This window comes from Phascolarctos cinereus, unplaced genomic scaffold (assembly GCF_003287225.1).
Source record: "Phascolarctos cinereus isolate Bilbo 61053 unplaced genomic scaffold, phaCin_HiC Scaffold_2;HRSCAF=192, whole genome shotgun sequence".
Lineage (NCBI taxonomy): Eukaryota > Metazoa > Chordata > Mammalia > Diprotodontia > Phascolarctidae > Phascolarctos > Phascolarctos cinereus.
Window position 1 is genome coordinate 278,123,409 of NW_027555625.1, and position 25,434 is coordinate 278,148,842.

At 35.5% G+C, this 25,434-nt stretch overlaps 1 protein-coding gene across 12 annotated transcripts in view; it reads right to left on the reverse strand.

The window, feature by feature from the left end:
* CHD9 (chromodomain helicase DNA binding protein 9) overlaps positions 1 to 25,434 on the reverse strand; it is a 242,361-nt gene that overhangs the window by 114,430 nt on the left and 102,497 nt on the right. For 9 of the 12 annotated variants that reach the window (XM_020985173.2, XM_078150065.1, XM_078150070.1 and 6 more), the window contains exon 4: positions 11,870 to 12,207. In XM_020985173.2, coding sequence (XP_020840832.1) covers positions 11,870 to 12,207 — 338 coding nt within the window. Of the gene's footprint in view, positions 1 to 11,869; positions 12,208 to 13,386; positions 13,743 to 25,434 lie in introns of those variants that run through there. The other 3 variants (XM_078150072.1, XM_078150071.1, XM_020985181.2) reach the window with 1 other exon arrangement.

The window sequence follows — 25,434 nt, forward strand, 5'->3', positions numbered from 1 at the left end:
CAAGCCCAATTAGAAATGGGACAGGTAAAAGCTCTCATGACAGTTAGGAGTGGAATTGCATCCATGAGTGGTTATACTTCCAGATTGGGTGAAATAGGGAAACCTAGTCTCCCTTCCACCAAAAACAAAACAAAACAACAACAAAACCCTCTTCTCCACTACTCTACATCTCAAAACCTTTTGACATAAAATCTTCTCTCCCTTTATTTACTCTTAACTATGAAGAGGTGGCCCTTTTCTCCAAGACCAACCTCTCTTATACCCTTTATATCCTTCCCTTTGCCATTTATACTGGCAGACAACCTCCACAATCATCCTCCCTTCTAATTTTCTATTTCTCCCTCTCTACTAATTCATTCTCTACTACCTACAAATATGACCAGGTTTCCTCCATTCTTAAAAAAATCAAGGCTTGAACCAACCATTTCTTCAAACTACTCTCCTAAATCACTCCCTCCTTTTCACAGCCAAAAGCCTAGAAAAAGATGTCTATATTCACCGCTTCCATTTTCTCTCATTCACTTCTTAACCTCTTTACCTTCCAATTTCCCTTAACTGAAAATGAAAACTTCCTCTGAAGTTTTTGTTGTTCAGTTGTTTTTTAGTTGTATTTGACTCTTCTTGACCCCATCTGGGGTTTTCTTGGCAAAGATACTGGAATGATTTGCCATTTCCTTCTCCAGCTCATTTGACAGATGAGGAAACTGAGGCAAAAGAGTAAGTGACTTGCCTAGGGTCACACAACTAGTGTCTGAGACCACATTTGAACTCAGGAAGACATCTTCCTGATTCCAGGCCCCACACTCTATCCAGTGCACCATCTAGCTGCCCTCTCTCTAAAGTTACCAACTGATAAATCTAATGGCCTTTTCTCAATCTCTCTCATTCTCTTGGAAGCATCTGACACTGCTGATCATTCTTTCCTCTAGGGATACTTCCTTTTCTCTGGATTTTTGTAACTCGGCTTTCTTTTATTTCCCTTTCTACATGCCTCAGTCTCTTTTGCTGAATCATTATCAATGTCACATATCCTCAAACACATGTGTGAAATGATCCTAAAGTTCTGTCCTAGACCCACTTCTCTCTCTGCTTCCTACTTCTCCCTTTTGTCCCATGTTCAGTCTATGCAGATGACTCAAACTTATATATCTAGTACTACTCTCTCAACTGAGTTCCAGTCTCACGTCACTAATTGCCTATTGGACACCCAAATTTCTATTCTCCTCCTCCCCTACTTCTAAACTTCCCTTTTTCCAGCCTGGTCACTAATTTTCAGTCACCCAGGTTCCCAACTAGGGAGTCATGTTTAAGTCCGAATACTCTTTCACCCTCCACATTTAATCATTTGCCAAGTCTTCCCTGGGACACTGAGGATTTAAATGGCTTGCCCAGAATCATGTAACCAAGGTGTGTCAGAAGATCACAGATTTAGAGCTAGAAGGAACCTTGGAGGCTACTGGGTCCAAATCCCTTACTTTATAGGTAAGGAAACTGAAGCACAAAGACATTAAGTGATTTGCCCATAGTTGTGTAACTAGTAAGTATCAGAGACAGGAATTTGAGCCCTGGTCTTAAGCAGCTAGATGGTACCGTGGATAGAATAATGGGGTGAGAGTCAGGAAGACTTGAGTAAATTCTGGCCTCAAATCCAGCCTCAGATACTTACTAGCTGTGTGACTTTAGGCAAGTCACTTAACTCTGTTTCCTCAACTGTTAAATGGGAATGATAATAGCATCTACCTCCCACAGCTGTTGTGAGGATCAAATGAAATAATATTTGTAAAGCTTTGAGCACATAGTCGACACTATACAAATAATAGCTGCTATAACCATTATTACAGTTGTTATTAGGTCTTCCTGACTCTAAGGTAGACTGTCTACACTATCCCTTATATATCCCAACCTCCAAAGTGGAAAATTTTTTTAAGTAGATATGACACAGCATGCTACTTGTTATATTTTTGTAGCACTCATAAAACCTACCTCCAAACATCCTTTTATTCATTTCAGGAAATGTATGCCTTGCGAGCAGTCACCATTCATTCTCCCACATATTCCTCATAGTAATTTGGTCAGGTAGATAATCTAATTATGTGACCTTTTCATGCTTTTAAAAATATAGAAGAGAGGCTTGATAAATAAAAAGCATGCCTCAGAATCAGTTAGACCTGGTTTCAAATTCAGTCTTTGAAACACACTGGCTATGTGATCTTAGGCAAGTCATTTACCTTCTCAGTACTCTAGGCAACTCTTTCAGAATATAAATTGTAGAAGAGTGGCTAATCTGCATTGATAGAGGGAGTTTCCTCACAGTAAGTTCTCTATATCAATAAAATAACAAGTCTGCCCCCTCCAAAAAAAAATCCAAATAAACAAATATTGGAGGTTTTAATTTAGGACACTTCATCTGGATGTTTAAGCAGGTCTTGATTTTCATGGTGCAGGAAAAGTTCATTGGAATGGAAATCAAGTAACCAACATTTTTCCGATAGTGAACATAAAAGGTGCAGAATTCTACACTCAAAAACCAGATGGTCTGAATTTTTCAAACACAATGAAAGTTTCTGGACACTCTCTTCCCACAGCACCTATAATTAAGCTGCCCTAATCTTCAACTGGTACTCAAATAATTTCTGCTAAGGAATTAGCAGATAAGGTTTAAAGAGTAATCCCTCCCAGAAATATATGCATTTAAAAAAGAACTATGGAAGATGGAAAAGTCAAAGAACCAGGCTGGCTGACTTCTCTTCTCTAAGAGATGACATAACATTCTTCACACCCAACAATAGGTTAACTGTGAACCCTATCATTCCTCTCACTTGACACAGGATCCCTAACCCTGAACCACATTGGGGAGAAATATTTACATTGTTTAATGGTGTACTAGCTTTTTTTTTATTTAGGAGTTTCCTTTGTGCCTCCAACATACAAATATAAAAGTATGCTATGAAAATAAATCCCACCCCCTTTATACAACTCTCATCCCGTCTCCCACTGACCCTCATTCTCATCCTCTGTAACCCTACTCTACACCCCCATGTCCCACTCTAGATTTACCTTCTTCTTCCACTATGTTCCGTGGAGTGCTTGATATATTATTAATAAATATGGTTTTATTTGAAACCTTTCCCTTTCTTATTCCTGCTATTTTCTAGCTCTTACTAAGAGTTGCCACAAGTCTGTTGACAATGCATCCCTGGCCACCCATTCTACAGCTGTTGTAATCTCCTTGTTCCGCCAATATCCACTTTCAGACTCTCCCTCTATCACCAGCATTCAGGAACCTCTCCTTTTAGGTTCATTAAGACCACAATTTATCATCCAATCATGACTCCAGTAGCTGTTATTTAATGACTCCTATGACATTCTCCATCCTTCTTCAACCAATTCAGTGCCTGGATCATAGTTTCTCTTTCCATTCCAACTTGTGCCCTCATTCTAGGGAACTTCAACACACATTGATAATCCCTCAAACACCTTAACTTTCTAGTTCATTCTCATGACTTCCACTGCAACTCCTCTACACAGAGATCATCATATCAATACTTATAAGTGTTCTAATTGCATGCTCATGAACTCTGAAATTCCTTTATCTACTCTGCCTTTTATCAATCTATCTTTCTCTCTGGTTTACAACCCTTTTTCCTGTTTTTCATCCTCACTATGAGTTCTAGTCTCTCCACTCAAAGTACTTTCCAGGCCATCTCTCCATGCACTGGTTAAACCCTTCTCCCTATCTTGAATTATTGGGGAATTCGTTTAACTATAGTATTTGCTATCCTAATGCAGGCTTTCATCATGTCACAACAGCCTTCTGATTGGTCTCCCAATCTCAAGTCTCTCCCACTTCAGTCCATCCTCCACTCAGCTGCCAAAGTGATTTCCCTAAAGCACAGTCTGATGATGTTAATTCTTCCCCCCTGAAACTTCCACCCAGGAAAAAGGGTGGGAGGGGAAGAACCACCAGCAGCAGCTTCTTGCTGCACCTCCAGCATCAAATATAGAATCCTTTTGACATTTAAAACCCTTAACAACCTTGCCCCTTTCTATCTCTCTTGCCTACTTTCACTTCACTCCCTTCCACGTGTTCTACAATCCAGTGACACTGTCTTCTTCCAATTCTGTGAAGACAACAATCTATTCCCCAACTCTGCTCCTTCTCACTGTCTGTCCTCCATACCTGGAACGCTCTCACTTCTCATCTTAGCTTCTTGAATTCCCTGGTTTCCTTCAAGATTTATCTCAAGTGCCACCCTTTGCAGGGAGGCCTTTCCTGATTCCCTCAACCATCTGCTGCTGCTGTCGTTCCCTGAGATTACCTTCCATTTGGACTGTGTATAATTTTTTGCATGTTGTTTCCCCCATTAGAATTGAGCCGCTTTAGGGTGAGAACTGTTCTTGTCTTTCTTTGTATCCTCATAGCTTAGTAAAGTGCCTAGAATATGGCAAGCACTTAATAAATACTTGGTGACTGACTGCTGAGTAAACTAGCATCTATGACTTTGAAGGTGTTGTAAAAAGGAGCAAAGTAGGAAAAATGGAGAACTTGTAAAAAAAGTATAAATATGGAGTAGTCAGAACAATGCCAAACAAACATTTGTCAAATAATAGAAAGATCATGCTGAGATTTACATTTTTTGACATGTCAGTGAATTTATTTGAGTCATTTTTAAAGTATCATGTAAATTAATCAATGAGTAAGTACTTAAGTACCTACTAATGTACTAGGTACTGTAACAGGACCTGAGGATACAAAAAGTAAAAACTGAAAAAATCCCTGACCTGAAGGAGTTTATATTATTTTAGAAGGTACAATGTGTACTAATCCTCCCTGGCCCTCCACTTCCTGATATATAAAATGAGGGGACCTTTCTAGGGCTAGAAAAGATCAGCCAGTTTTCAAACATGGAAACACAAATTTGAAAGATAACTTGAAAAAATGCTCCAACTCACAAATAATCAAAGAGATTCAAATTGAGGTATATTAGAAATAACAATTCATACCCATCAAATTGCCAAAACCAATTAAAGGCAATGAAACTCAATTCTGGCAGGGTTGTGGAGGAATATGGACATTCAGTCATGCTAGTAGATTTAAAAATATTAAATCTTTTTGAAGAACCCATGGCTGTATACATTAAAGTTATAAAAATCATCTTAAAGCTAATAATTTGACTAGTAATATTATATGTGGTAACAAAAACAGCCAAAAAGGGCTGTCTTTATTCATAGATTTTTGTAGCAACATTACATTTAATTGCAAAATAACAAAACTTAAAACAAGAGAACTATCAAGTAAATTGTGATATATTAATAAAAAATGGAATACTATAATGTAATTAAAACTGACAACTATGAAGCATACAGATAACTCTGTAAAGGCTTTTATAATGCAAAGCAAAAAAAAAAAAAGCAGAACTAGAAGAATGGAGGACACACCAACTATTGCCATATAAGAAGAAAATGAATGTTGTGCAATTGTAAAGAACAAGCTTGGCTCCAAAGATATGAGAAGACACCTGCTTCCTCTCCTTTGCAGAGATGAGGAGGTAGAACATTACAAATAATGTCAGATTTTTTTCAATGTATTAATCGGTTTTGCTAAATTTTTTTCTCATTTAAAAGTTGTCAGGATGACTCTGGAAGGAGAGTGGGAAAAGGATACAGAGAGAGATCTAAGTGATATAAAAACAAAACATATCAATAAAAATATATTTTAAAAAATAAAAAAATTCCAGGATCATATTACATCAACTTAAGAACACATTTTTCTCTTAAAACCTTTAGGAAAACTGTAAAAAACTTGATAATGTAAATTACAAATGAATATAAAAATCTAAGACTGTCCTACACGGAGTAACACACCTATTTAATAGAATAAGTTAAAAGGATCTCCCATCTGGAAAACTGTTAGCAAGTAATTTATTACATTGTAGTTTTAAAATGTATCAATCAGAAGCAGCAAAACACTCTGAAAGAAAAATAGGAGGTCGCCTGTGCCAAATGAATCTAACCAACATCACCAACACCTTCCTACAGAGGGGGGTGTGTGCGTATTTATGTGCACACGCAGATGCACACACACACACTTAGTTAACCATAAGATCCCACTGCTCAATAGATAACAGAGTTTACTTTAAGTTTTAAAGCTACTGCTTACCATGCAAGGATAACAATTATTTTTATAAGTCTTCAAAGACTTAATAAAGTAATCATTTTTAAAGAGAAATACATTATAAAGAAGAGGAAGTATGAGGAAGACTGTAATATATAAGTAGACCAAATATCACGTCTGTATACTTGGTTCCCCTACTTACTAGCTAGATAACCTTAGATGTCAGTATGCTTATCTATAAAGCAAAGGAATTGGCCTTGATGACCTTTAAGTTTGCTTCTAGTTCTAAGAGTCTACAATTCTAAATCACATAGAAATAATTTATTAAGAAGGTCCTTCCTTGTTCAAGCTGTTTTGAAAATGTGATGACATGTGTTACTAATGTTTAAAATTTTTAAAAATTAAATAAAAGCAAAAGAAAGTGACAACTTAAGTGAGTACAATTCAAAACAAAAGTTGTTCAGATAGAAGCTATGGAGCTAAGGTACAAATTCAGCATGTTAACCCATATAATAAATATTGGCACTGGAAAACTCCAGTATTTATACTTAGTGTGTCTATATTTGATTTTCACATTTAATTTATGCATTCATCTAAATCCTGCCCACATGCCATTAGTAGATGCTATGTAACAAGCTGTGTTACACACTGTGTCAATCTGTAATTGCCCCCTGTTGATTCACTCATTGAAATAATTGGACAAACAATGTATCTTATCCAATTAGCTCATTTGTTATGATTAGTTCACTCAATTCTTCATAGCAAAGGAAATAAAAATACATTTTTATAACAATTTTTTATTTGGAGGCATAATGCATTATTTTAGAGTCATTGAATATAAAATGCTTTAGAGACAATCACTTCAGAAAAAAAGGAAACATTAAGCAGGTAAAATGATATTTTTAGCATTTAATAGTTGTAATAGTGCTTATCCTGGAAAAACTTTTTTTCCCCCTTTATCCAAATTTTAAGAGGCACTTAAAAAAACTTAAATGAGGATCACGGGTGTAATGTTGAGTGATATGGACTGTTCATTGCTATCCTACTTAAGATCTTAATATATTTCTAAACCAGTTTTAAGTCACTGTGCTTTTCCCACATAAACAATCATGAGGTAACTAGCAACATGGGACATTCATCTTTTTATATTTGCAAGAAATTCACTCACAAGCATGGTCATACTATGTCGATACCTGGGAAAATAATTGAGTTTCCCCCACCCCATAAATTCCTTCCAAATGCTTAAAAACTGAACAAACCCAAAAATTCAGTTTTCAAACATGAAATAGATTTTACTTTTTTTTGAGAAGAAAAGTATATAGACTTACTTTAAAAAAATTATATTGTCAAAATCAATTCCTGTTTATATTCCTGTGCTATTCTAAAGAGGTAAGTCATAATATGCACTATTTCCCCCTTAATTGTTTCATCTTCTCCCTTAAAGATATTAAAAGTTACTTTTAGTACAAGATATGAACTTCTAGTCCTATACTAATTTTTAAAAATAGCCATGGAGAATGAAGGAGGTAGCTTTAGTAAATAAGACTAATTGATTAAATTAGGAGGCCAAAAAAGACCTTACATATAGTACCATAACCTTATTTTCAGGAGAGGAAACTGAGGCCCAGAAGAGTTGAGTGTCCAAGATCATACAAATGGTACCAAACTAAGCTGTTTCAAACCCTGACTTTAAAAGCAAATCAAGTAAGAGTGAAGACAAGTATTTATTAAGTGTTTATTAACTGCAAGGCATTGTGTGGGAGATATAAAGAACGAAACTATCTGTACCCTGATGGAATTTAAAGTTACATAATATAAATTAAGCATCTCAATATACCATCACATAATCTAATTTAGTAACATGCCCACAAAGAAACCATTGTTAGTAGTCTTCACATTTTGCTAACATGCCAGAATTCTTAATTAATAATCCTAAATTATTGTATTCATACTTCCCTCTTATTATTTATACTTTCTATTTTAACAAACTGAACTCAGAGATCCAGGTTTAAGTATATTTATGGATTGAAGTAGACATTTCATTTTAAATTACTTCTGGTGACTGACAAAATATCTCTTCTTCCTGAAAGGTAATTTCTTAATAACTTAACTGGCAGCTGGGCTAACCACAGGCAAACAATGCAGTAGAGTAGGTTTGTTTTTTAGTTTCCTTCCCCCACTGTTTTCCTCTTTTTAATGCTACTTCCTGATGCCCCGTGTTCCCTTAAGGCTGCTTGAGTTCCCACTAAAGGACTTTGCTTCACTTTTTGAGCTTTCCCTGCCTAGCATAAAAAGGTTTCATTCCTTTTTCAGACTACACCCCCAACCATTTACCTATCCTACAAATCATTTTGACCTAGTCTGATAACCCAATCCATATGAATGTGATACTATGTGCTAGCCAGTTTTTATGTATTACTTCTTCCTTGCGCTATCTTTGAATTTTAATTGAAGTTTTCTAGATAGAATGTCTTAATGAAGAGGTAGCCTAATGCAACTGAAAGTTTGGCTACTCTTGGACCAAGATTCTTTGTCACAGGTCCTTCACTACCTAGCTGTATATAATTTCTGGCAAATCACTTAATTTCTTTGTATCTTCATTTCCAAATTTGTAAAATAGATATCAAAAGATTTCTAGCTAGAAAATGCCTTACTCAGACCATACAGTCCAACACCTTTATTTTAAAAAAGGAAGAAAATAAGGCCCAAGGAAGTTGAGTAACTTGTCTAAGTAAGGGGCAGAGCTAGGTTATACTCAGGTCCTATAACTCCAAATACAGTCTTTCAAACTATACCATAACACCAGTGAGGTAGGATAACCGACTTCAGAATTCCTGAGAGGATAAAATGAAATCAGTAAAAAGCTATACAAATACTAAGCATTTATTATTGATAATTCATAAGAGTAGCTAAAATAATTAGTATTTCAAGCACTATAGCAGGCTATACACATATTTTGGAGTAGACTGACTTTTGCTTGCCCCTGAATTCACATTTTATAGGGAACCAGCTACTTTACCCATACATCAGAGGGGTCTTGGAAGTTTTAAACTACTAAATTTTAAAAGTTCAACTGCTGTGCAAATCTGTACTTCAGACTGCTACTGGAGAAACTTTCAGAATTCATTCTTTTAAAATTTATGTGATATCTTCCTTAAGTCACAAGTAATAACCCTAGTTTACTGAAATGAGCAGGAAAATACAAACAGTAATTTGAACTGCAAGTATTTATCATTAAATGACACTAGTTTAAATGAATCAAATGGAAGTTTCAAAATACTCAGAATTAAATAATCTTATGACTGCAAATCCAAAATGACAATATATACTGACATATAACCATTACAGGATTAGTTATTGTAACTGTGGCTATAGTGAAATATTTTATTGAAACTATTAGCTAAAATGGAACTACTCAATTATGTAAGGCTTTCATTTATTCAGACCATCATTTTTTTCCTTTTAAGTGGTTATAATTGCAATGATCAACCATGATTCTAGGGGGCTTATGATGAAAAATGCTACCTATTAATTGTCAAAAAGGTGATAGAATCAATATGCACAGTGAGATATGCATGGCTTGACTACACATACTTGTGGTAAAGGTTTTGTTTTTGTTTTGTTTTTTTTTTTCTTTCTCAATTGGGGTGGTGGTAAGAGGAGTGAAAGGGAAAGAAAATTAATTACTTGTTAATTTTAAAAATAAAATTTAAAAATTAAACAGATCCTTATTTCTCATGAACAGTCAAGAAGTGGTTTTCTTCTACTCAATAGCTTATTACTAATACAAATACCAAATCTACTTTTTCTACTATGATTTATCACTTTGTCATTAGGCCTTTACCTCAAGGAATTTCTTTATCCACTATTCCTTACTGTTTCTATATTCTAAACATTGAAAAAGCTAACCTTATTTTTCTGCTATAATTATTCTCAACTCTTTTTGTTCTTTACTATCACTAGTAGAGATACTTTATTACACAGCTAATCTTCTTCAATATCAACATGAGCTAACACTTCTCAATGCCATAAAAATTATTCTTATATGGAAGCAGTCATTTTACTTTTATCAACAAGCCTTTCCACCACACTCCACTATTTCTTGTTCAAAATTCTAAGCCATTTCTTCTCTTAACTCTAAATTTTAAATCATCTCTCATTTTAATTTATTTTCTTTTTTACTACTCACTTCTTGAGTTTCTCCCATTTAGCAGGTCCTCAAACTTGTTAACAAAATAATTTCTATTGTAATTGCTCTAATTACACCCCCATTTGAAGATTCTTTACTATTCTCCTTTTACATTATACAGTGACTTGCTAGCCTTCAAAACCATTTGCTTATAACATCTGAACAAACTGTAATATAAATACTAAAAAACCTTGAAACATTTTAAAGCATTCAAGAAAACTTTAATGTATCAAAGTTTTTAAAAGCTGGTTTCCCTCAACCACCTTTGGAAAATCAAACTTTTACCCACAAAAATAAAATATACAGGAAGAACAGAAAATTTAATTTTCAAACTTCATTAGTTGGCTACAGATAAAATACAAAATCAATTTTCATTATAGCTAAATAACAGCAGATATAATGTTAGCTTTCTCTTTTTAGAACAATTCAGTTTTGTTATTCCATTTAAAATGCTGAGAATTTATTCACAATATTTATTAGTTTACATGAAATGAGTTTTAAAATTTATGCATTAATCATCTATTGAACAAATTCACATTTTCAAAAAAAGTGAATTCTCTTTAACAGATATACTTCTGTGTGAGTTAAAAAGAGGGCAAATATCTACTTGACTGCAAACTTTGAAGCACTATATAATGAGCTGCTATAATTATAAGAAATGTTCTTCCAAGATCCCAAATGATTAAATAGCCAGGTAAAAATCATCTTAAAATGGGGATAATAAATTACTTGCAAGTAGCTATTTCCAAAGGTTGTGAGAATCAAATGAGACAATATAGGTAAGGCACTTCGTAAACTTTAAAGCCTACATGAATGTAAATTATTATTATTTCCTGAAATCAACTGTTTAAAGATAGATACATAAAACAAGGACTTCATGGCAGTCTACTAAGAAAGGCCAGAATTTGTAAAATCTGAAGACTTTTTGATCTACTTTCTCAAAACAACCTTGAGATTAGGCTGGGTAATGTACATTAGGAATTGTTCCCAATTCTTCTACACTGAAAAAACAATCTGAAGGTTAGTGTGGGTGTGAAGAGCTACAGAATATGGATATAGAAGCTCTGCTTCCTTTAGAATGTATTTTATTATCTTGTTTCTAAACTATAATGTAACCAGTGAAACACATATACTGTGTTGAAGAAATACTAAAAAGAACTTCAATGTATGCTTTCTATAGTGAGTAAAATGCTAGTGTGCAATATTAAGGCTTTTCTTTTGCTTGTTTTTTTGCAATAAACTATAACATTTCAAAAACAAAGTTTCTTCTGTTAGCTAAATATACATTAACTAAAATAACAGAATATTAGAAATTTTGAGATTTTTGGAGATCATTTGGTACAATCTTCAGCCTTCAAATAATATAACATGGCTAACATTCTTTTGTATGTATCTGGTGACTAAGAACTGTAGTATTACTAAAAGTAGGAGTAAATAAATATAGCATAGCATGCTAAATAGAAATTGAACGCTAGTTCAATATAAGAAATGTTTTTTTAAATTATTAAGCCAGTTCCACTTTTAACCAAATTAATTGATTTAAACTTAAATCTTAACCTACTTACCCAATTTTTGTCTTCTCTTTTAACTTGGTTGAGGAACAAGTTTTTGTTTTCTTGCTTTCCTTGTCTTTTGGCTTAGATTTCATTCTTCTACCTTTTTTTTCTTCCTTTCCTTCAGCTGAAACACTAGGAAAGTTTTCAGGGCTCATTACTCGAGGAATGTTTCGTTCCCCTCGTTCCTTTGCTTTTGCTATTGCTTCTGATATAATACGATTAGCCTTTTCTTGCTTGCTTTCTGATTCCACCTTTCTTTTCTGCTTCTTTTCAGATATGGCTCTCACCTGGGTATTCTGTAACTTAGCATATGTCCCAGATCCATCAGTTTTCTTACAGGAAGGAGGCTGAAAAAAAAAACAACAAAATATATTTTACAGAAGATAATGAAGTACATCTAAAGTCATTCCCATAAACATTTGGAACTAGAAAATTCTGCTTACCTAGTAAAGCTGAATTACATAAGCAAATATGTAAGTGATGTAAACAAATCTAAGAATATAAAGACATTTTGTTTGACTAAAAAGTACAGTAGGTTCAAAACAAACAGAACTGTGACTTTCAAATTAGTATTGACTGCATACCAAAAACAAAAAAACAAAACCCCCAACAACTAGATGGAACAGATTCATTGAAATTTTCATAGCATTCTTGGCCACCTTGGTAATTGACTACGTCAAATCTTAATCTTGTAAATATTTTTGTGCATTTGGAATAAAACTCTTTCCCCTCCTTTTTGAATGTGTGGACTACAAAACTAATACAAACATGTAAATTATTACCTAAATTTAGAACTGTTAGCTTTAAAATTTATTAGTGAATTTTTAAAAAACCAATCTTTTTTATAAGCAAATACAATCTAGGATCATTTGTATATATGTATAATCTCATTAAATGTCAGTTAGCAAATATATTTAGTACCTTACATAAAATTGAGAAACTTTTAGTTCTATGAGTTTACCTGCTCATTTTTTTTCCTATTCAAACAATTGTAGAGAAAATTAAATTCTAATAGTTCTACATTAAAAGTACTAATGTTTTTGAAATATCAAAGAAGGTAAAATATAAGGCAAGTTTTTAAAAAGGAATGGAAAGAATTTCTTCTTCAAACACACATGCACACAAACAAAATACAGAACAGATCACAGCTTTGCTATTTTCTCACCCGTAAACATGCCTCTGACTACAGCAAAGGGAAAAACCACCAGGAATTTCCAAACACATTTTCAGGCAAAATCCAGTATACTTTACTGGATATATTTTCTATACGTGCCTCATCAAAGGCTTCACAGCAGTGCTGCAGCACTGGGAAAGGAGGCAGGGTTTAGGCTCACTCACTAAATGCCACCTTAAGGCCTACAGGCTATAACAAATAACCAAGACTCGAGAAAACAGCAACAAGCTCAAGATGGCGATGCAGTACGACTCCCGCAGCAGCAGCCAGTAATAAGGAAGGTTATTCAATCCCATTAGCCTTTTAGCCCAAAGAACCCCTCCTCCTCCCACTCATTCAGGCTTTCACTTACCCTTCCTCTTGGCCTCTTCACTGAAGACATTTTTGGCGTCAGACAAAGGCTTGCCCTCTGCTTTTTCACCACCCCAGGCAGTGCTCAAGAGAAAAGCATTGAAAGAAGATTCCTAAATGGCCTATTTAGCAAGCTGCAACCAAGATATGAACAACCCTCCACAAATACACATTGTGATTTATCAACATATTTCTTCCTTGACAAGAATATATCCACTGTTTAGCCTACTCAGGTATGACAAAGACTGTCAACCTCTCCTAAAGAGCTGAGTTTCCACAAAAGCTGTAAGCAGATAGCCAGATTCCAACAAAGCACAGAAAGAAATGAATGCACAAAGCATCAAAATGCATCAGCATGAATATTAGAGATGTCGTTAAAAATACTGACTCCTTCTGCAGAAGTAGGCCAGCAGATGGTGCTACCAGTTATTATTCCATTAGACTCTGCAATTTAACCCCCAATGGACTGCTCTTCCCTACATGTGGCAGAGTTGTTAACTCTTACCCTGCCACTTCACTCCTTCTGTAAAGGGTTTTTTTTAATTTCAAGGAAAACACTGACAATAAAAAAACTACAAAACTTAAAACTATGATATGATCTAACATGCTATATATGCACATGCATATATAAACATATACATGTACATAACATATATACATACACACAGATCTATACAATTTCTAGCAAAGATACAAAAGTATTTATGATATAAAGATACTTTAAGATGATCAACGGGTTAAGGGATTAGTCCAGGAAATGGTCATATAAGAAGTTGGAGCTCTCTCTGAAAAAAGAGAGAGAAAAGGTTTCATAGGTTCTTCTTTTTAAAATGCATTACACTTCAAATTTTTTAAAAAATCATTAGTGCAGGTATCTACATTTAAACTCACAAACATAATTTGAGATTTCAGCTTAACACACCATAAAAAAATCAAATAAAAAGCCTTCTAAGTTTTAATTTTTAATAAAAACAATACTTATTATTTAAAATCCCTTAATTTGAAGATTACCAATAAATTCATCTTGTCATTAAAAAATCACCACAAATTCATATTCCTTTTATACCATTACACTACACACCAAATAAAGTTTAGTGTTAAGCTTTTCAAGTATAGTCTTAAATTTGTTTTCTTAAAAGGAGTTTATTATGGCAATCATATAAATGCTAGGTGTAAAAACAACAAATTTAATTTTAAAAATTTTATTAAAGCACCTACTATGTGCCAGGTGCCCTGTGCTAGGTGTTGGATGCTGAAAATTTCTTTCATCATTTTGGGAAATGTTTTCATTTAAAATGTATCGCTAAAATTAAATTTTATTATTTTAATTCCAGTTCAAAAGATCAACTCCTCTGCCGCTCTTGGCTAGTTATTTGACTTTACCTTAGTTTTTTACTTACGTTTTCTAAGTTGTAAAACAGAAAAAAATACTACTGCTTTGCATGAGATATGTGAAGAATAATTACTTTAAAGGGCTTGTAGAATCAACCACTTAATCTAAGAGGAATCCCATTGTTAATAACACAAAAACTTCCTATCAGAAGATAAACACTGAATCGACATAGCCTAACTAAATTTGGACTACTTATAGAAATCATTGATAAAAGTAGCATTGGCACGGTCAGAAAAGACCCTATTTGCATAATAGGATCAGTTGGAATATATCCAATTTGCTTTTTGGCAAAAAAAAAAAAAGTTCTTGGGCATGAGATTTCATGAATTTTCATGTCTAACTAGTGACTATACTCACAGATACCAGTTCTAGATTGATTGACTGACTTTGGTACCTAACAATAACTATTTTTTACCCTCTTCACACTCTCTTCTCATCATGGCTTTCCCTTTAGTCTCATAGAAAAGAACCTCACCATCTCCCACAATCTCCAAATCAATGGGAGAAATGTTTTGGTTCTCTACTCATAGTCCCCAGCCTCATGCTAATTTTCAGAATATCATACCTTCAGTCACCAATTACTTTCTTCATTTGATCTTCAACCTATTCATCTTTACTTCTCAGTATATTCCTCCCTAGACCCACTCTTTCTCAAAAGTTTCCTTTTTTTCTGTTGAAGGTGCCACACCATTCTTACAGTCAGTCAGATTTGTAAACTTGAAATCATCCCACATTTCCTTCTCACTCATTGCTCCCTTTTACTTCATGAGCTGTCATACCTTGTCATTTCTAACTCCACAACATCCCTTGCACCATTTCCTTCTCTCCTTAGAAACAGATATTGACACCATTCTAGGTCAGTTCTTCATCTCTAACCATAGCCACAATCTCCTAATATGAATCCCAGCTTCTAGTCTCTTCCCTCTCTAACGTATTCTCTACACAACTTTTGGAACAATCATCTTAAAACACAAGTCTGGCCATGTCACCTCCATGCTCAAAAACCTTCAGTCAGTTAGCAAATAAGCATTTAATAAGCGGTTACTATTTGCCAGGCACTGTGCTAAGTGCCAGAGATACAAAGAAAGACAGAATACAAAAGCCACCCCTTCTTTCAATATGAAAAATATATATACAAGATATATATAGGATAGATGGAAAGTAATGTCAAAGAAAGTATCCTCCTGCCCCATCTTCCTAAGACAGAGGGAAGGAGAGGCATGGAAAGAAGAAGAAAAGCCTCTTGCAGAAAGTGAAATTTTAGATGAGTCCTGAAGGAAGCCAGAGCAATTAGAAAACAGAAGTGATAAAGAAGAGTATTTGAGGTACTAAGGACAGCCAAGTAAAAAAGCCGAGTCAGAAGACAGAACATCAAGTGGGCCTGTGTCACTGTATCACAGATGGAGGAGGAGGATAAAGAATACAAAGAACGGAAAAGTAGGAAAAGAATAGGTTGTAAAGGGCTTTACATGACAAACAGTATTCTATATTTGATTCTGAATGTAACAGGGAACCATTGCAGTTTACTGAGTAGAGAGGAGACAATCATTCCTGCACTTTAGGAAAATCATTTTGGCATCTGAATAGAGGACAGATTGGAATAGAGAGAGACTTGAAGTAGGAAGGCCAATCAGAAGGCTCTTCAATAGTAAAGGCATGAAGTAATGAATGAGGCCTTGCACCAGATTGGCAATTGTGTGAGTGGAGAGAAGGGGACACATATGAAACAAGTTATGAAGGTAGAAACAACAAAGATGTACAAAGTCTGGATTTGTGGGGTAAGGAGCTGAGGATGACACCAAAGTTATAAGACTAGCTGACTGGGAAGATGGTAGTGCCTTTCACAGTAATAGAAAGGTTGGGAAGAAGGTATTTTGGGTTAGGTAGAGTGAAGAAATACAAGCTCTTCAGCATGGCATTTAAAACCTTTCACAACCTGGCTCCAATCTACTTTTTTTGGGTTTACTGAATCTCACCTTCTTCCCCCTTTTCCCACAGACTTTGTTACAGCCAAACAGGACTACTTCCAACAACTTGACTTACTGCTACCTGGACTTGGCACTACATTTTTTTTGCTTCTGTGCCTTTATATTGGCTGTCTCCCAAGCACTCCTCCCTCCTTACCTCCAATTCTTAGAATCCTTAGCTTCTTTCAAGCCTCAAAATGAGGAAACAGCTACCTGAATAGGAGGCAGATCTCCCAACTCCCACATACCTACTCTGGTAAAGCACCCAAGTTCACAACAAACTGAAAAATGACCAAAAAATCCATTAAGAAACTATAATACGTGCCTTCTTCCACCCCAGAATTGCATAAAAAGTCAACTATCCATGGGTAATAGGAAAGGGAGAGGCTCCTGTCACCAAAGTTAGTACCATTACAGGGTAGACTCCCAGTGCAACCAGAGGCTGGACAAGTACAGCTTGTAAGGCTGTGTCTAGAGGCAAAAAGAGTTGAGGGAGAACTTAAAAAAGGCCTAGGGAGTGGCAGCTGGCAGTAACCAATATGGTGCCATAGTACTCAGACTATGATAGCTCAGATACATAAGCTACATGGATCCTAACACTGTCCTGAGAGCCCATGGAGGACCTTGAAGATCCAGAGTTTGGAACCTTAAAGATCCAGGCAGGTGGTCCTATCTCCAGGAGATGGAGGTCAGTGCAGGAACCCAGGGGATCCAGGCTAAGAACAAGAAGAGTCAATTGACACACCTAAAAATGAAACAGGAATGGAACATGAAGAAACCCAAGGGACCCAGGAAAAGAACAAGTGGGGTTAATCAAGCCACCTAAAAAAGAAGCAGGGAATGGAGTGTGACCCTGACACAAAGCTACGATTCAGGAATTAGAGCTGGAAAGACAAAAATAAAACAAAAACACACACACACACACACACACACACACACACACACACACACACACACACACCCAGTATTAAAAATCTTTGCAAACCCAGAGATCTTCCCAAAGGGGATAGTAATTCTATAACAATTTCAAGTCATTGAGCAAAAGCAAGATGCAAGATCCAAGGAGTTTTTTATTGGCACCAGATGAAAAGAAATAAGATAATCCTCTAAACACTGATTTAGCTGCATCCCCATCATTTTGCTGGAAATGTCCCCAAAACCACCAGACTTGCTTCCAGCCCAACCCCTAGGGCCATCATTGAGGGGAGTAATCATTGTGGAGAAGAGGCCTACCTTCCTCATCACCACCAGCAACAACTGTGGACCAGCTGCTGTCAACAGGCAGATAAGCACCAGAGCCCTGGGAGGGTCAGCATCCTGAGAAGACCAGTCCAGCTTCCAGGATAACTTTCACAGATATGATTTGGGGAAGCAACTCCTGTGGAGAAAGGATCAGCAATCTCTACCAACTCTCAACTACCTGCTACTTACAAGGCAGTCTAGCTGACACAGCAGGGCATTCCAAGGGGGAGACAGGAGGCAGTGTGTGCCCAACAATTCAAACCACCACCACCACCACCACAACCTCCTTGACCAAAACTGCACCTAAGGCCCTTATGGAGACCCTGGATCCTAAGCCCAAAATTCTTGGGAATATCAATGCTCTCAGCTCAGTACCTTCAAATATCATAAGTTGGAAGAAAGATCTATAGAAATTCAGCCTGGCAACTGCTCCTTGTGCAAGTGCTACCACAACATCTATTGAAGACTCAGAAAAGAAAGTCCTTGTCCTCTAAGTTCTTGGCATTGTCAAATGGTTAAATATCATAAATTGATATGATTTTATGAGTGGAAATTACATTAGAGAAGAGGTATCACCATCTGCTTTGCTACTGCACCCTTAGGACCATGGGACCTTTCCATCTGACTTGCAGCTGGAACCTTCTCTATGTGATGTCAGCGCCATTGAAATGTGAGCTCCTTGAGAGAAGAAACCGTCTGACAGTTTCTATTTCTATCCCCAGCACTTAGCACAGTACTTTGTATGTAGTAAGAACTTCATAAATGCTTTACTCATGCTTTATTCATTAGAGATTCAAATAGGGGAGGGGGAGGATTTTTCCAGAAGGACTACACAAATACATAAAAGAAATTAAGCAAGAGATTTTTTTTAAAAAGGAGGTAAAATCTCTTGAGGAAAAGAAGGAAAGAGAATAATTACTTTAGAAGAGACAGCAGGAAACCTTTCCCAAGAAATGGCATCCCTGAAAATTAAAAGAGATCAAACAGAAATCAGCGATTCCATAAAACAGAAAGAAATATTAGAACAAAATCAGACTGGGAGGAAAAACAGAAAATATATGATATCTAAAATCAAAAGAAACTGACCTATAAAATAATTTGAGAAACAACTAAAGAATCATTAGACTACCTGAAAATTATAATTATGAAAAGAAACATACCCTGAATACTACATTTCAAGAATTCATAATGCAAACCACCTTGATCTATCAGAACCAAAGGACAAAGTGAATAGCAGGAATCCACTGATCAACTCCTGAAAGAAATCCTGAAAGAAAAAGTTCCAGGAGTGTCACAATCAAAATTCGGGACTACCACATCAAAGAAAACATATTGCAAGCATAAAAAAAAAATAATCAGTTCAAGTACCAAGGAACTATAGTGCAGATCACAGAAAACCTTCTTCAATAAACAAGAAATCTTAGAATGCAACATTGCCAAAGGCAAAAATATAAAGGCTTACAAATAAGAATCACCTCCAGCAAAACTGAGTACCCTCTTACAATGTAAAAAAAAATTTTTTTTAGTAAAAATATGGACATTTAATGGAAGGAAGGGAGGAAGATTATTTATTAAGCACCTACTGCATACCAAGCACAGGGCTAAAGTAAGTATTAATCTCATTTGATTTTCACAACCTTTTAGGTTATCCCCTTGGGGATATTATTATCTCCATTTGACAGCTGAGGAAACTGTGACAGAAAAAGGTTAAATGACTGGCCCAGGGTCACAGAGCTAGGAAGTGTTTGAGGCCACAACTGATTATAGATCTTTTTAATTCCAGGCCCAGTACTCTATATTCACTAGGCCATCTAACACCTAATAGAATAAAGGACTTTCACGGGTATTTCTAATGAAAAGACCAGAGCTGAGTAAAAACTCGGAAATACAAATCAAAATAAGAATCCAAAGAAACCCAGAAAGGTAAAATTTTGGAGCAACTGGAAGGAGTCATGATGTTACCATGCTGACATTCTAATAGAGAGAGAAAAAACACATGTTCTTTCAGAACGTTAATGCCTTCATAGGATATTGAAGGCATTAAAAAAAAAAAAGGTCCTGGGGGTAGAATGGTTCTGTTCTGAGGGTTTGAAAAGGAGAAAGAAAAGGGAGGGAGAAAGGAGGAACTGGGGGTAGAACTCACCATTTCTCATAGTTGGGGTACATGAGAAGAGGAATATACAAACATGGAGAAATGGGCTGGGGGAGCAGACATCAGCTGAACCTCACTCATGAAACAAAGGACGGCTGAAGAGACACATATACAAATTCAACAAAGAAAACATCAGAGATAAGGAGGGGAATTAAGAGAAGATAATACTAAGGAGGAAATAGTCACAAACAAACTTCCTGATCCTGAAGTGGGGCTTAAAAGGGGAAATAAAGAAAAGCAAAGAACTAAAAGGGGGTATTTTAGATTGCCTCGGACAACTAGGGAACTGCAGAACAGACTGTGATATGGCAATGTAATAGAATATTTTTGTGTTGTAAGAAATGACAAAAGGTGATTTTAGAGAATCCTGGACAGAATTAAAAGGAAAAGAGAGACACGAACAGAACCAGAATAATTTATTTAAGGACAACAATACTGTAAAGAAAAACAATTCTGAAAAGCTTAAGAACTCTGATCCAATGACCAAATAAGTCTCCTGAGGATCTATGAAGTATGCTACCCATGTCCTGAGAGAGAAGTGATAAACAGAAGGTGCAGAAAGCAACATACATGCTTATTTGTTATATGATTTTTTTTCCTTTTGTTTTTTAATTGGGGGAGGAGGCTGAAGGAGTAACAATAGAGATCCTCCAAGAAAAGAGGTGCAATGTAACAGATGTAAGTTCATGCAGAAAGAAGCAGAGACAAACAAGGCAATTTTGAAAGTAATCTATAGAGGGGCAGCTGGATGGCACAGTGGATAGAGCACTGGCCCTGGATTCAGGACGACGTGACTTCAAATCCGGCCTCAGACACATAACACTTACTAGCTGTGTGACCCTGGGCAAGTCACTTAACCCCATCGCCTAGCCCCCCCCCCAAAAAAAGAGGAAAGTAATCTGTAGAATCATATAAACTTCTTTTTTAAAATGCAAGCAGTACATCAATAGCAAAACCAACAGAAATTATAAGATTATCTCAATAGATGAATAAAAGGCTTTTGACAAAATACAGCACCCATTCTTATTAAAAACATTAGGGAGCATAGTAATAAATGGAGCTTTCCTTAAAATTATAAGCAGTATCTATCTAAAATCAGCAGCAAGCATTATCTATAATGGGGATAAACTAGAAGTCTTCCCAAATAAGATCAGGGTTCCGTGAAGCAAGGATGCCTATTATCACCATTACTATTCAATATTGTCCTAGAAATGTTAGCTACAGCAAGACAGAAGAAAAATATTTGAAGGAATTAGAATAGACAATAAGGAAACAAAACTATCACTCTCTGAAGATGATATAGTGGTATACTTAAGAGAATCAACTAAAAAACTACCTGGAATAATTAACAACTTCAGCAAAGTTGCAGGATATAAAATAAACTCACATAAATCATCAGCATTTCTATATATTATCAACAAAAGCCCAGCAGCAAGAAATAGAAAAGAATTTCCATTGAAAATAACTACAGACAACATAAAATATTTAGGAGTCTACCTGCCAAGACAAACCCAGGAACTATATGAACACAATTACAAAAACACTTTTCTCACAAATAAAGTCAAACCTAAACAATTGGGAAAATAATAGGTAGGCCAAGTCAATATAATAAAATATAAAATAAAAAATAAAATATAATAAAAATTATGATCCTGCTTAAATTAATTTACCTATTCAATGCCATATCAATCAAACTACCAAAAAATTATTTTATGGAGCTAGAAAAAATAACAATAAAATCCATCTGGAAGAACAAAAGATCAAGAATATCAAGGGAATTAATGAAAAAAATGCAAAGGAAGGTGGCCTAGCAATACTAGATCTCAAACCATATTATAAAATGGCAATCATCAAATCTATCTGGTACTGGCTAAGAGACAGAGTGATCAGTGAAACAGATTAGGTACACAAGACACAATAGTAACCTAGTGTTTGATAAACTCAAAGACCCCCCAGTTTCTGGGACAAGAACCCACTAATCGACAAAAACTGCTGGGAAAACTGGAAAACAATATGGCAGAAACTAGATATAGACCAGCATCTTACACCATGTACAAAGATAAGATCAAAATGGGTATATGATTTAAAAATAAAGGCTGATACCATAAGCATATCAGGAGAACAAGGAATAGTCTACCTGTCAGAACTATGGAGAAGGGAAGAATTTATGATCAAATAAGAAATAAAGAACATAAAATATAAAATGGATAATTTTGATTATATTAAATTTAAAAGGTTTGCACAAACAAACCAATGCAACCAAGATTAGAAGGGAAGCAGAAAGCTGAGAAACAATCTTTACAGCAAGTATCTCTGATAAAGGCCTCATTACTCAGATATATGTGTACACACACACGAGTCAAATTTATAAGAATATAAGGCATTTCCCAATTGATAAATGGTCAAAGGATATGAACAGGTAGTTTTCAGATGAAGAAATCAAAGCCATCTATAGTCATATGAAGAAATGTTCTAAATCACTATAGATAAGATAAATGCAAACTATATCAACTCTGAGGCACAACCTCATACCTATCAGACTGACTAAAGTGACAGAAAAGGAAAATGATAAATAGTGGAGAAGATGTGGGAAAATTGGGACATTAATGCATTGTTGGTAGAGTTGTGAACTGATTCAACCATTCTGGAGAGCAATTTGGAACTATGCCCAAAGGGCAATCAAACTGTGCATACCCTTTGATCGACAATACCACTGTTAGGTCTGTATCCCAAAGAGATAAGGAAAAAAAAGGGGGGAAAGATCTACTGTACAAAAATATTTATAGCAGCCCTTTTTGTGGTGGCAAAGGATTGGAAATTGAGGGGATGCCCGTCAATTGGGGAATGGTTAAACAAGTTGTGGTATATGAACGTGATGGAATACTATTTATTGTGCTATAAGAAATGAAGAGCAGACAGATTTCAGAAAAACTTGGAAAAGGAAAGCTTATATGAACTGATGTTGCAAAGTAAAGTGACCAGAACCAAGAGAACACTGTACACAGTATCAGCAATATTGTATGATGATCAACTATGAGTGACTTAGCTATTTTCAGCAATACAATGACCCAAGACAATTCCATAGGACTCATGATGAAAAATGCTATCCACATCCAGAGAAAGAACTGCTAGAGTCTGAATGCAGATCGAAGCACACTATTTTCACTTTTTTGTGTGGTTCTTTTCTTTTGGTTTGTTTCTTCTTTCACAACATGACTAATATGGAAATGTTTTATATGATTGAACATATATAACATATCAAATTGCTTACTCTCTTAGGGAAGGGATGGTGAGGAACGGAAGGAGAAAATTTGGAACTCAAACTCTTTTTTAAAAAAAAAAGTTTTTAGGCAATTGGGGTTAAGTGACTTGCCCAGGGTCACACAGCTAGTATGTGTCAAGTGTTTGGTCTGAGGCTGGATTTGAACTCAGATCCTCCTCACTTCAGGGCCGGTGCTCTATCCACTGCACCACCTACCTACCTCTGGAACTGAAACTCTTAAAAAGTGGATGTTTAAAATTATCTTTACATGCTGATTGGAAAAATAAAATATTATTAAAATGCAAACAGTATGAAATAAAGATTCATAGTTTCATTACAGAATCCTCTTTTGTATTCTGCTGTGAGTATGAAAATATTCTTTTTTGGTATTTTAAGTTCAGAATAAGTGGCACAGTAGATAGAGTGGTGAGCCTAGAGTCAGGAACAAATCTTCCTGAGTTCAAATCTGGCCTCAGATACATCCTAGCTGTGTGACCCCTGGGCAAGTCACTTAACCCTGTTTGCTTCAGGTTCCTAATCCGTAACACGAGCTGGAAAAGGAAATGGCAAACCACTCCAGTATATTAAGAAAACACCAAATGGGGTCACAAGGAGTCAGACATGACTGAAACGACTGAATAATTATAATAACAAGCTTCAGGTTTATCTCCTTTCCTTACTTTGCCCCTTCCTCCTCAAGTTATCATATATATGCTTATCTGTTTACATATTACAATGGAATGCAAGTTCCTTGAAAACATGAACTATTTTTCATTTGCCTTTGTATCCTCAGTGCCCAGAATAGTGCCTTTTGCGAATAACAGTTGCATAATTTATGTCTGTTAGATTGGATACTATTCATATATTACATTCCCATAATAAAAGGGAGACAATAAATTTAATTTCTATGAAGTAATGTTGATGTTTATGTTTTAGTAAAAGTCTAACAGTAGTTTTCAATTTTTAAAAAGTGTTTATAGCTTCAATAAAGCATCATAAAAAATAAGCGTCAATCTTAAGTGGGAATAAACCTGTATGGTGTGATTTAGAAGGAACAATAAGGCTCCTCTAACCCTAAAATATCTTTCTACACTTGAATATAATATTGCAAACCAATAATAGAAAGCAACAGACTAGCAATCAGAAAATTTGATTTCTAAACCTGAGTATTCTACTTACTAGCTAGTTGAACTCTAAATAGTTGTGTGACCTGGAAGCAGTTACTTAACTTCTCTAAGCTTATAAAATTGAGGTAACCCTATTACTTTACAAAGTTGAGAGGAGCAAATGAAACCTATGTGAATGAAAAAACTTTAAAATCTATAACAATCCAATGCAATAAACATTTATTAAGTGCCTACTATGTGCCGGGCACTGCTACTAAGCACTGGAAACACAATTAAATACAATCCCTGCCCTCAAAAAGCTTATGATTTAAAAAGGAAAAACAATACACAAAAGGAGGCAAGAAGAGGGAAGGAACACACAGGGTAAAGAGGAGCAGGCATCTTGCTCCCTGGAGTTGAAGTCAGTCAGGGCAGCAGATGCAAAATGGAGAGATTCTGGCCTCTATAAAGGAAGACACTGGGAAGAGTTTAGTACTTCACCCCCCAACCCTGAATTAAAGGGGAAAGGAGGCTGAAAGAGGTGAAATCAATCAGGGATGGAGTTAGCAGCCTGGTGGTGAGTGTAGAAATGATGAGCTTATCCTAACACAGGCATCTTGTTTTGTGGAGCTGAAGCCAAACACTGCAGCAGATGCAAAGTGGAGAAGGTACTCTAAAGCAGAGGTTTTTAACTTGGGCTCTGTGAACTTTTTAAATTTTATAATTGTATTTCAATATCATTGTTTTCCTTTGTAATCATATCTATTTTCTGTAATGAATTTTAAAACATTCTAAGAGGTCCACAGGCTTCACGAGAATGCCAAAAAGGCCTACAACACAAAAGAGTTAAGAATTCTTGTTCTAAGGCATTATTATACTACGAAATTCTACCAGTCTCAAAATCATTTGGATTTACAAGTATCCTTT